The 13,236-nt window shown below is 43.3% G+C and overlaps 1 protein-coding gene across 7 annotated transcripts in view; it reads left to right on the forward strand.

Moving 5' to 3' along the window:
• Nucleotides 1–10,246, forward strand: part of DUSP18 (dual specificity phosphatase 18) — a 30,473-nt gene extending 20,227 nt beyond the window's left edge. For 3 of the 7 annotated variants that reach the window (XM_088475130.1, XM_088475132.1, XM_088475134.1), the window contains 3 exons: nucleotides 2,255–2,383; nucleotides 4,811–4,975; nucleotides 9,102–10,246. In XM_088475130.1, the coding sequence (XP_088331256.1) occupies nucleotides 9,177–9,701 (525 nt within the window). In that variant the 5' untranslated portion in view covers nucleotides 2,255–2,383; nucleotides 4,811–4,975; nucleotides 9,102–9,176 and the 3' untranslated portion in view covers nucleotides 9,702–10,246. The remainder of the gene's footprint in view (nucleotides 1–2,254; nucleotides 2,384–4,810; nucleotides 4,976–9,101) is intronic. The other 4 variants (XM_088475136.1, XM_088475133.1, XM_088475131.1 and 1 more) reach the window with 3 other exon arrangements.
• The last annotated feature ends 2,990 nt before the right edge of the window (nucleotides 10,247–13,236 follow it).

The raw sequence follows: 13,236 nt of genomic DNA on the forward strand, positions 1-13,236 counted from the left end.
CTGATGAGCGCTTCACCTGGAACCTCTGCAAGTAGGAACGACGCATCCAGCGGGGACCAGGAAGTGACGCGTGCATTCCAGCAGAGCTTGCGTTCCACCAGCTGGAAGTGAAACTTCCGGTTGTCAGAAGGTGTTAAAGCCATTTGCCAAAAATACAATGTATCAGCTTCATCAATACTTTTAATTTTCAAGCTAAATGGCCATAATGTAATAACCTAAACATAGTGCTGAGCATCAACACCATGCTATCTGGTGCCATGCCAGAAAAGACCACAAGAAAAAACAAACATTAAAAATAAACATGAAAAAACAAGAAAAAGAGATTCCCTTGTGTATGTGTGAGATACATTATAAAAAACAATTTAGATTAAATTCCTCATTAACTCCGTAAGGTGATAGAGTACATAAATCATATATCCAACGACATTAACTTTGTAAAAGACGTTTGTTACGATCACCTCCTCTTAAAAAGAGGGGTATGTGATCTATCGGCATCACCCTAAAGTCCAGGAGGCTATGACTCATTTCTACAAAATGTTTCGCAACTGGTGGAGTATTGCTGTCCATCCCAGAGAATGCTTTACATATCGAGGATCTATGTAATGCGATCTGTTCTTTTAACATACGGACAGTCTTGCCCACATACAACCGATTCATGGGCACTTGATGATATATACAACAAACTTGCTGTCACAGTTTAAACGATGGTCTATCTTATACATTCTTTTTGATTGTGGATCTTCAAAGTTATCACCCGTAATCATAAATCTGCAATTAATGCATCCTGAACAGCGGAAAACTCCACATTTCAATGAAAGCCATGTATTCTGTTTTTTAATTCCCACATCAGATCTGGTCACGATGTCTTTAAGATTATTGCTGCGTCTGTAACTTATTAACGGTGGATTCTTACAGCTTGTCACTAGGGCCGGATCCATTTGTAATACATGCCAATGTCGAAGAATAGCACTTTTAATGGTGTGGGAACTTACAGAGAAAGTGATATTAAACACCAATCTTTCTAATTTAGGCTCTCCCGTCATATCCTTGTTTTCCAGCAAGGTAACTCTATCCAGGTGTAAACATTTTTCAGTTTCTTGTTTAATCTCCCCAGGGTCATAGCCTTTTTCTATAAACTTATTGCCCATCTGTTGTAGAGCATACGGTAACTCTTCTTTATTAGATGTTATACGTGTCACTCGCAATAACTGCGACTAGGGTAAACCTTTCTTTAAAGGCCATGGTTGAAAGCTGTCTGCTTTCTGTGTTTTTATCAGTTATTTTAGTATATACCGATGTTTTAAACACCCCTTCCTGAATATCAACCGTCACATCCAGATAATTAATCGCCAAGTTACTAAAATTCAATATTTACCTAATCGTACCACACCATGAACACATCGTCAATATATAGTGTGTAAAGCAAAATATGTTTAGCCAAATGATGTGACATAATATACTTTTTTTCGTAACTACATGAAAATATTAGCATACGCCAGGGCCATATTCGAACCCATCGCGGTTCTCCGGGGCTGCAAAAAAAAAAGGTGTTATCAAATAGAAAATAATTTTTATGTAATATAATGTCAATCAGTAAAATTATAAAGTCGACTGGTGGTCCATCATAGTGTGGGCTGGAGGTGACAACCTCACTAATAGCCTGTACACCATCAATGTGGGGAATATTTGTATACAAGTGAACAATATCCATTGTTACCTAGCAACACTTCATCAGATGTTAATTGAAAGTTCCTCAACATATTAAAAAAAATGTGTGGTATCACGTACATAATATTCCTTATTCTGTACTACTGGCTGTAGTAGAAATTCAACATATTGAGAGATAGGTTGGCACAGTGATCCTTGTGAGGAAATGATAGGCCTACCCGGCAGACAAGAGAGAGATTTGTGTATCTTTGGTAAAATATACATTAAAGGGATAATCGGATGTTCCTGGATCAAAAATGTAGAAAGAGCTTCATCCACCCAACGATTAGAAAGTCCCATATCTATAACACTCTCTATCTCTCTCTTGTACCACCAGGTAGGATCACTGGTCAATTTTTGATAACAAGATTCATCAGATAATTGTCTGTACACTTTTTTTATATAATCCAACGGTTTACAATAACAATACCCCCGCCTTTTTCGGCGGGACATACCATTATTTCTTTATTTTCTTTTAAAGAATTAACTGCAGTAATTTGGTCTGGTGTAAGGTTACAGTATGACACTTTCTGTTTACAAATGGCAGATAGAACATCTCTCTTCACCAATCCGATGAAGGTATCAATAAAAGGACTGTTAACAACAGGTTCAACCGGGTCCCTGCTGGACGCGTCGTTCCTACTTGCAGAGGTTCCAGGTGAAGCGCTCATCCGAGGTAAGTGCTGACTGACGACAATACCATGCAGCCCAGGTGTACCTTGTTTAGAGACCATAAGATTGAGAGCCCCAGTAGTGTGGTTATGCCCTTGGAAGAAGGTACCGGCGGGTACCGAAACATCTGTCGGGCCGGGTCACATGCACTGTTGCCGCAACGATGTTTCATTGATTTCATATGATCAGTACCACTATTTTGTCTTGTTGACATTAAATGCACTTTAAACTGTGAACGGACATTGTCTTTTGTGGCACTTGATGGATTGACTTAAAACGATAAAAAACTTTTTCTACTACATTTATCTGTGGGCTGGTCGTCTGGCATTCTGGACATTGCTGCTAATTATTTGTTTATGACCTAGCACCTAAAGAAGAGCGTTACATCAGTAAGAGTGTGCGGGATTTGTTGTGTATATATGTGTATGTATGTGTATATATATATATAATATATATAGATGTTCAACTTGTAAGATGAATTTGCTACTTTTGCGTATCAATGTCCATGAAGTAAATATACTGAAAAGGCTACACAGGCTGCATATTACTTGTATCTGAAGGATACAGAGTAAGCATATTTAATATACTTATGTGAAAATGTTGTTTTTAATTAGGCATTCATTTAATTAAAAAATATTCATAATTAGGGTGTATATAATACTGGATTAAATCAGTACTACATGAATTAATGAAATACACAGGACTGTTTAAAACTAAAATAACCCTACTTAGAGCACTCTGGAGCGAGTTCTATGGCTATTGTGAAGATAAATTTAGACAACAGGTACTAAGGCAACGCTTTACTGAATAACAGGTCATCGGTCCCTACTTTCAGACATCTTTGCATTCCCGTTCACTGTACCTCATCCCATGCAACTTTTGGTTGGTGGGTTTTTTGAAGAACCAGGTGTATTGGCAAGGATGTCCTAGCGTGTCAGATCAGAAAATCCGGATTAGATGTCATGTGCTGGCTATTCCACCTGACATGTTATGTTCTGCTTCTTCGATTGGAAACGGTTGTTGACCACAATGGAGGACACATTGAACAATTGAAGTGGTCTTCAAGTGATTTGTATTGTCTCATCACTACCTGGGGACATAATTTGTAACTAATTTTTTTTTAGAATGTGTAGAACAGCTGACATACCTATTGTCCAAATTTCTCTTCATTACAAACTTTAGAACTCATTCCAGAATTTTAAAATATTACACAAACATTGTTTAATATTTTATGATATTTAATGTTTAGGTAAATTAATTAGTTGTGCAATATTGTGTATATATTATGTTTTTATGTCAATATGATATATTTGATGTGTGTAGCACAAATGCTATTAAAGGGCTTAAAGCAGTGTTGTAATGAATAATTGAAACCTGCTATTGATGGGTCTATTCTTTTTAATTAAGGGGAAATGTCATCAAAGCCAGCCCTCTGACGAAGTCTTTGACGAAAGAGCATGGCTTGGTGATGCTGTGTACCTGGAAAATTTTACTCCACACATTGGTCTCCTAACAAGCGGCCTTAATATGCCAGCCGCTTTAGCCTTGAACAGTTCACACTACCTGACTGATGCGGCCGCGGTATTTGCATCTTTGGGAGCGAATAATGAAAGTAAAGGTGCTTCTGATGCAAGGCGCAGAGATAACAAGGTTGACTGAGAGATCCAGAGTGGATGTAGTGATATGCCCTTTATGTTTTAATCTGGGTTGCCGACATTGAGGCTGTCAGGCTGGTATAGCGGGAAGGGGGGGTGTTGGGCTGGCATGGTGGCGTGACCGGGGAATGTTACATGGCATTAGGGGGTGGAGCGAGAAGAGTGACTTCAATCATGTCATCGTGGGCCCACCCCTACTACACAATGCCGAGATCACACCTCCCAATACCAACACCCCCTCCCTTCTGAGGGGGTGTGTGTGGGGGAGGTCAAGGGGCTAAGTGGCCTGGCCGGGAGACTTGCCTGCTTTTCTGGGCTGCCGGAAGCACCACCCAATTTTCGTGGAGAGTAGGCAAGTATGGTTTTAATACTTGGTACGAGTTTAACCTGGAGACAGGTGCTTTTGGTACTTTGCTTGTTAAATAAAACTTGTATGCACTATTGAGTGTCCCCTTTGTTTTGTTACCTGTGGGGTCTCAGGTTTCTTATATTGAGGGAAGCTACGGACCGTATATTATTGGATCCTGATGATAATTTATGGACTTTATGTATTTTTTTTCTACATAGTTACATGCGGGACTTGATGTATATGTATATACATGTGCATTATTACTTAATAATTTGTGACTAGGTTTAGGGCACCTGTTTGTGTGTGTGTGTGTGTGATATATATTATTGTTTATATATAATGCAGATAATGTGTCTCTTTTCCCCTCTGTGATGCTTTGATTGGTAGGTGCATCTCTCTGATTTATTCTGTTTTTCGTTTTCATTAGTAATATTTATTTTCACAAACCTGCACAAAATAGGCGCTTCTGTGGTTCTACTGTACTTTAGCAGAAAGCAACTGTAGGCTCCTGGTTGGCTCTTCTGGCATTTGACTCTGATGAGGAAAAATTACACATATAGACAGACAAACATGGATAAAGCTAAATGGTGAGGTAAGGATAATGAAGATCCTTGATACATAATGCATTGTGAAGTCATCAGCAAGTCATAGTATTGTTGCTTGGCAACGTCACTTTGGGTATGTTTCCTAGATAAACTCCACACAAATGTACTATGTGAGTCTGTTTATGTAGATCAGACACTAGCTTGCAGCGAAAGTAGCACCATCATTTACCAGTGCAGGACTCCTTTTGGAGCCCGCACCTCTGAAACAGCAGGGATTAACCAAAGCCTTTCTGACTACGCAGAACCTCCATAGCCAGGTATAGCGCTACCCAGCTTTACTTTTCATCACTTCTTAAATAGAGTTAAGTCACCTACATAGTGGTCTAGGGGAATGGCGGGAAGCATCACTAAAGCTGAGTACACACTTATCGACCCGTCAATGCGACGACTGATGGTGCAGATGAACGATATATATCTGGCAGTCGTTCACACTGCACGATCTGGTGAGAAACCGGCCGATCTATCATTCACCGTCACATTTGACCTAACTGGCGTCTGCAGCTGAGTCGCTCTATTGGCTGTTGCATGCACCCGATGGAACGACAACGATGAACGTCTAGCGGAAGCGTACATAGTTGGTACACACTAGACGATGTGTCCGATATATTGTCCTGATCCTTGGGATCGGATGACATATTGTCTACTGTGTACCTAGCTTAAATAGAGGAGTATCAAAGAAATCTCTTAATTTCTGTGGTGGTAACATTTCATAAAATTTGTAAAAAAAAGACCTTTTTCTGGTGAATGTGCTTTTCTCACCTTCATCAATCCAGCATAATACAATACAATACACTGCAAAATGGAGATGCAATGTAAAGCCTACAACTATTTTATGAACCATTTAATTATGATAAACTTGATACAGTGGGCATATGCTGAACAAGACCAGTTAATTATGATGGTTCAATCTGCCCACACTAAGGGCTCTATTCAGCAATGATTTTTTTTTTACTTAAATAATGCACAAACAATAATTTCTGCATTTTTAAGTATTTCCACTATTCCACATTGGATTAATGGAGATGATAATGCAATTATCTAATTGTTTAATTCCCATATCGCAGAGTATCGCACTGCAAGGTAGCAAGCAAAAAAAAGCGTTAAATTACACGATAAATCTTTACTTTATATAACTCCATCTCAGAATGGCATTATATTAAGAAAATCCTTAATTATCCCAAAACTGTAGGGACAATCCCTGCAGGATCTTGAAACTCCACCTTCCCTGCAGTGTGGCGACGGGCGAGTGTAAGTCCAGCTCCAGCCTCCTAAAAGTGTTTAAATTGATTAAAATGTGTACATGGGCTTTATATTAGTCTGTAGACACTTACATGTATGTGCGGTTATATATAAATTTAGATATACATAATATATATATATATATATATATATATATATATATATACAGACTAATATAAAGCATATGTACACATTTTAATAATTTTAAACAGTTTTGGGAGGCTGGAGCTGGACTTACACTCGCCCGTCGCCACACTGCAGGGAAGGAGGCTATTCGTAAAGTTAAGTATGTGCATGACTGAGGATGCGCTGAAGAAGAAAATTAAGGTTTTGTTTGCCGACTTTCGAAAACTGTGCCTTCGGGTTCTTTGCAGGGATGGCATGTTAACGCAACCACTGTCCCTGCTATGTTTATTGCTGAATAGCGGTGAAAAAACATAATTAAAAAATGTTCATGTCGATGTTGCTCTGAAATATATTCGGGACAACGTCAGCACTAATGCTCAATAGACCCCATATAGAGATATAGTTGTGCTGAATAAACTTTCAGACCTAGATAATCATAATTCTGAACAATGTTTTCTATTATCATTTAGTGCCTGATTCATTACGGATCGCAACTGTGAATGCAATGCGATTACGCACACAGTTCAACTGCGATAGTATGCTTATCCATTGCAATCGCTATGCCGTTGCAGCACTAAATAAGGACGCCCACCTTACCTTACACACATCTGTAATGTTTAGCAAGACTGCAAAACCATCAGTACAATTGAGTACCATCACAGCCTCACGCACACTTGCCCAACCTCTGACCTTACTCAGAAATTGCTAACTTCAGAGCACACTATGAGTCCTCAGGTTGCGTAGGGCATCGCAGTCGATAATTTATGCATGCCCATGCAACGGCATTCAAATGCACTGGCACGCCTGCATTTCCCCAACTACCCCCCGTCACCACCCACAAACTGCGCTTCCTGTCAATCATTGTCGGTCTGCGTAGTCACTGCGATCACTGTCCTGATCGCAGTGGCCGGTTCGCGCACTGCGATGCATAAGATTCATCTCTGTGCCACACCAATACTAATAGTCGTAAGATGTGATCTCATAAACTCCTCATGAGAACAAATCATTGCATGTGTGGGCACCTTCACTCAAAGTAAACATTTTGCCTTATTTCTTCCTGTGGAGACAAACATTTGATTTGTACACAGATGTGTAAAATTCACATAAGGAAACGTAAATGTAAAGGCAAGTGCTTTTTTTTTTCCCCTTTTTTTAAACTCTACATGTATTTAGGGCATACTTCCCGACTCTCCCTGATTGTCAGGGAAACTCCCTGAAGAAGCAGTAATCTCCCTGACTCCCTGAACAGTCTAGCAATCTCCCTCATTGCACCTCACATCCATTATGAAGCTGTTAGATAAAAAAAAAAACAGATATATACATTCAAATGGGATCATCAGTGCCATTTCCCTGCATTGGTTATAAGGCACAATGATCCCTATGGCTACATACAGTGTGTTTTCATCAACAAATAGATCTTACTGCTTTGGGGCTCATTTACATTTAGATGTAAATCGATTTTGTGACACGCCTCTTATATGTAACAGTACATGTCCACTATACCGCTGCGCTCATAGTTGGTGCTTTCACAATCTCCCGTAAATGCTTTTTTAAAAGTAGGCCATTATGATTTAGGGTAAGCTCAGAAATGTTCTCTCTCTCTCTCTCTCTCCCTCTCTCTCCCTCTCTCTCCCTCTCTCTCTCTCCCTCTCTCTCCCTCTCTCTCCCCCCCCCCTCTCTTCCCCCCCCTCTCTTCTCCCCCCCCCCTCTCTTCCCCCCCCCCCCTCATTACATATCACATATCTCTCTTTTTACTTTGCTCTCATTGCTCTTATGCTGGGTACACACTGCCGAAGGGAGGGGGGCACGACATCGGCCAGTAGGACCAGAGCCAGTGATGATGATTCAGTGTGTATGAACAACCATCATCTGCTGATATATCTTTCCAGTGTGTACCCACCTTAAGTAAGGCAATTTTAAATTCAGTGACTAGGGCAGTAGGGTGGGCTTCTCAATAAATATGGCAACATTCAGTGAGCATCTCCTGAATTATTTACTCATTAACAGAGGTTTTCTGAAATAACAAAGTCATTTAAATCTCCACTATACAGGTATATTCTTCCGATTTAACTTCACTATATCCTGGTATAGTATACGAACTGATCTGTAAAGACCATATAAAAGAGAGTGGGCGGAATTCAATTGTTTTCGCGGCCCGCATCTCCTGTCTAAAGTGACAGGAGATCGCGGGCCGCTATACAATTGTCCAAGATTTTCGTGCTGATCGCGCCCATAGAGGTCAGGTTTAGCCGCGTAAAGCAGCTAAACCTGACCAAAGTGCTGGGCACGATCGTGAAAAGTGAAGTTTGGGCGCCCAAATATGTCACTTTTCGCACATTTCAGCTCTCATCCCCCAGGGGCTGCGAGCTGAAATGTAGCGCTGGCAGCTCATCGTGCCCGACAGAAGCAAGAATTGAATAGCTCCGTCGGGCGCGATAAGGGCTGGAAAGAATTGAATTCCGCCCAGTATGTGCAGGTTTTCTAACCGCAATCAAAGGCTTGAAAGAGCAAAACAAATTTTTTTTTTAATTCTATTTACCATAAGATGTATGTAATCTGTTTAGCTACTGGTTGTTGATGCAGATAATTAAAGTGGTTTAAAATGAGTTGCTGTTCTTTAAATCAATTTTAAAAATAAGCAGCAATGTCCCCATTATCCATTTTGGAGATTGCTAAATATATATATTTGGTTATATTTTTCTGTTTGGGTACAGATTAAATTAATCTGATGGGTTACTTTCATTACAGCTGAATAACAGGATTTATGCTAGTGTCACGATTTATCAAGCAAAGAGAGCAACCAGCTCATGTAAACTCTCGCCAATGTCTCTTTCTGGGCTGTGTCAAGTAACCGAGAGCCTGTTCCTGAGCAATGCAGCAGCAGCAAGCAACCAGTCCTTACTTAGAAACCACCGAATCACTTGTGTCATTAATGTGTCATTGCAATGTTCCACTTGTCCCTTACCTGAGTTGGAGTACCTGCATTTTGCTGTAGCTGACACACCAGACACATCCTTGTCTGATTACTTTGAGACCATAACAGATAAGGTCCATAAAGTAGAGGCGAGTGGAGGACGCACATTAATACATTGTTCAGCAGGTATCAGCAGGTCTCCAACACTCTGTCTCGCTTATATGATGCGATACAAAGGACTGTCCCTGCTGGCAGCACATGTCCACCTAAAGACATGCAGACCTATTATCCGCCCCAACCTTGGCTTCTGGAGACAACTGATCACCTATGAACTGGATTTATTTGGGAAAAACACAGTCCAAATTATTAACTCACCTGTAGGACTTATCCCAACTATTTATGAGGCTGAAATAAAGAATATGATTCAATTCTGAAAAACATTTTTGTTTGCTTAAATATAATGCATGAAATGACTGTATTAAAAACATTTATTGTTTTTGTTTTCATTGTTTTAATTGCCAGTTAAATTATCCAATCAGTAAGCTTTAAATGCTCCTGTCACTTACAAAGTGGAGGCAGACATTTTATGCAGCTGAACAAGTATGCATGATGTATGTATATTGTATCCACATTGTGCTCTGTGTCCATATACAGCTATTGCTTTCACACAATTCTGCCTAATTCCTCTAACTTGGGTTGGAGGGCTTCCACTGGAGCAAGACATAAATCAATGATGTGACTGCCTCTAATGGTGTGTCTCCACCAATGAAAGAGTAAAACCTGTTACATAGGTGAAACTAATGAGTTGCATTTGTGAAGTGACAGGGACTGGAACTCCTGTTGCTTTTTACCAGTAGATGATAATGCTTTTTATTACAGTATTTATGGCAACAAGCAGAGGTGATTTTATTGCTGTAGTGCGACTTTTTTTCATTTTGGAACTACATGGAGAAATATTTAAGACATCAGAAAGGGTTGATAGCACCCTAGGAAATACATCAGAGGCATTCAACATACAGTGTCCAGCTGCTGAGGAACTAACATCCCAGCATGCCCTGCCATAGTTTTAGCATGCCGTAATAACAAAAATGTGGCAGGATATGCTGGGATATGTAGTTCCACAGCAGCTGGAAGACCCCATGTTGAATACCCCTGTTGTATGATGCCCATCAGCATGAAATGTGGGATATTTCTCTGACATAAACACACAAGTCAACCAAAGAAAGAAATCCTACCTCAAAGTGTCGCCTAGTATCACTTGAGGTTTATCTCCTTTATTGATGATCTTTTGTTTTCTTCTCCTAACATTTATTAAACTGTAATTGATGTACTAATTAGCTCAAAGCAGTAGAGGATATTTAGGCTGTCTTTAATTTGAATGCCGTTCATTTTAGATTTGAAATATATTGGTTTAAGACAAGTGAACATAGTAGTGTGCTTCTGCTTGGACATGCATATAGATTTCCTAAGGAGAACAATGGCCAAGCCCTGATGGGAAGCGGTCATAATACCGACAGTCGGGATTCCGGCACTTAGAATGACGCTGCCGGAATCCCGACACCTGTCAGAATCCCAGCACCAGCATCCTGACCGCCGGCATCCCGATGGAAAGTACTGGGGTTAGGGAGAGGGTTAGGTTTAGGCCAGTGGCAGAGCTAGAGAGTGAAGGGCCCAGGTGCAAGATTATGCTTTGGGCCCCCTCCGCACCCCACCCATTCCTGGCACCTCAACATTTTTTCACCACCCCTCACCTCTCCCCAGTAATTAAATACAGTGTCTGTCCTGCTGCCCAGCCTTGTTTTCTCACCACCCCTCACTGCCCCCCAGTCAGTAAATTCAGTCTGTCCAGCCCGAGTGTGTCAGCCTCGTTCTCCCCCCAAGCCCCAGTCTGTCAGCCTCATTCTCCCTCCATCCCCAGCATGTCTCTGCCTCATTGTTCCCGCCAGCATGTGTCCCAACCCCAGCATGTCAGCCTCTTTCTCCCCCAGCCCCAGCATGTCTCAGCCTCTTTCTCCCCCAGCCCCAGCATGTCTCAGCCTCTTTCCCCCCCAGCCCCAGCGTGTGTCTCAGCCTCTTTCCCCCCCAGCCCCAGCATGTCTCAGCCTCTTTTCCCCCCAGCCCCAGCATGTCTCAGCCTCGTTCTTCCCGCCAGCCCCAGTGTTTCAGCATATCCCCCCAGCCCCAGTGTGTCAGCCTCTTTCCCCCCCAGCGCCAGCGTGTATCAGCCTCTCCCCCCACCCAGAATGTGTCAGCCTCTTTCCCCCCCAGCCCCAGCATGTCTCAGCCTCTTTCCCCCCAGTGTGTCAGCCTCTTTCCCCCCCAGCCCCAGCATGTCTCAGCCTCTTTCCCTCCCAGCCCCAGCATGTCTCAGCCTCTTTCCCCCCCAGCCCCAGCATGTCTCAGCCTCTTTCCCCCCCAGCATGTCTCAGCCTCTTTCCCCCCCAGCCCCAGCATGTGTCTCAGCCTCTTTCCCCCCCAGCCCCAGCATGTGTCTCAGCCTCTTTCCCCTCCAGCCCCAGCATGTCTCAGCCTCTTTCCGCCCCAGCATGTCTCATCCTCTTTCCCCCCCAGCCCCAGCATGTCTCAGCCTCTTTTCCCCCCAGCGTGTGTCTCAGCCTCTTTCCCCCCCAGCCCCAGCGTGTGTCTCAGCCTCTTTCCCCCCCAGCCCCAGCGTGTGTCTCAGCCTCTTTCCCCCCCAGCCCCAGCGTGTGTCTCAGCCTCTTCCCCCCCCAGCCCCAGCGTGTGTCTCAGCCTCTTTCTCCCCCAGTGTGTGTGTCAGCCTTCCCCCCCCCCAGCCAGCGTGTCAGCCTCTTTCCCCCCAGTGCCAGCGTGTGTCTCAGCCTCTTTCTCCCCCAGTGTGTGTGTCAGCCTCTCCCCCCAGCCAGCGTGTCAGCCTCTTTCCCCCCAGCGCCAGCGTGTGTCTCGGGCCTCTTTCTCCCCCAGTGTGTGTGTCAGCCTTTCCCCCCCCAGCCAGCGTGTCAGCCTCTTTCCCCCCCAGCCCCAGTGTGTCAGCATTTCCCCCCCCAGCCTGTCAGCCTCTTTCCCCCCCTGCGCCAGCGTGTATCAGCCTCTCCCCCCCCCCCCCAGAATGTGTCAGCCTCTTTCACCCTCCCCCCCCTCCATATCACCGCCACTTTCCTTATTTCTTCCTCTTCTGCTCCTCTCGATATTCTTACTCCAGCAGCCCAGCCCCTTGTTATGACACGGCGCACATGACGTCACGCGCACCGTGTCATAACAAGGGGCGGGCTGCGGTGCTTGTCTCTCATGTTGGAGCCGAAGCGGGCCTGCTCCAACCATTTAGGTAATGGGGACCAGGTCGGGGGGGCAGCTGTCCTGTCGGATGCAGGCGGCTATGGGCCCCTGCACCACAGGGGCCCCGGTGCAAGGCACCGGCTGCACTGCCGCTAGTTCCGCCCCTGGTTTAGGCACTAGGGCGTCAGGTTAGGTTTAGGCTGTAGGAATGGTTAGGGGTAGTGAGAGGGGGAGGGTTAGGATACTGACCCTGTCGGGATTCTGACCGCCGGGATCCCGTTCCCGACCTGCCCTGATCGATCACCACAGGGCAGGTGCTGCAACAATCTGGTTAATTTACATGACTAAAAAGGCTCTGTTGACTCACTATATAACAAGACAACTATCCATAGTCACCACCCATTGACATCCATTAGATATTCTAATCTGGTAAAACAATATACTTTTTTGGATTGCAAAACCTGGCAAATTCTTGCAGTTGTTGATTCTTCACACTGCAGAGTAACAGCAATATATGACATGGAAACTGGAAGAATTTACTTTTTGGAGAGTCAGCATTTTTGTGTTTTCATAAATGACCACCCACAACCAAGGAATAATGCACAATTTGCATTTAGAAACTAAAATCCTGTGAGAAAAAGCCCACAGGCATGAGACTAGCACTGCTACTGCTGGCCACAGCCTTGAAACATACAGTAGGAGCAGGTAAAGGAG

The sequence above is a fragment of the Taudactylus pleione genome, unplaced genomic scaffold (genome assembly GCF_031769625.1).
Source record: "Taudactylus pleione unplaced genomic scaffold, aTauple2 ptg000162l, whole genome shotgun sequence".
Lineage (NCBI taxonomy): Eukaryota > Metazoa > Chordata > Amphibia > Anura > Myobatrachidae > Taudactylus > Taudactylus pleione.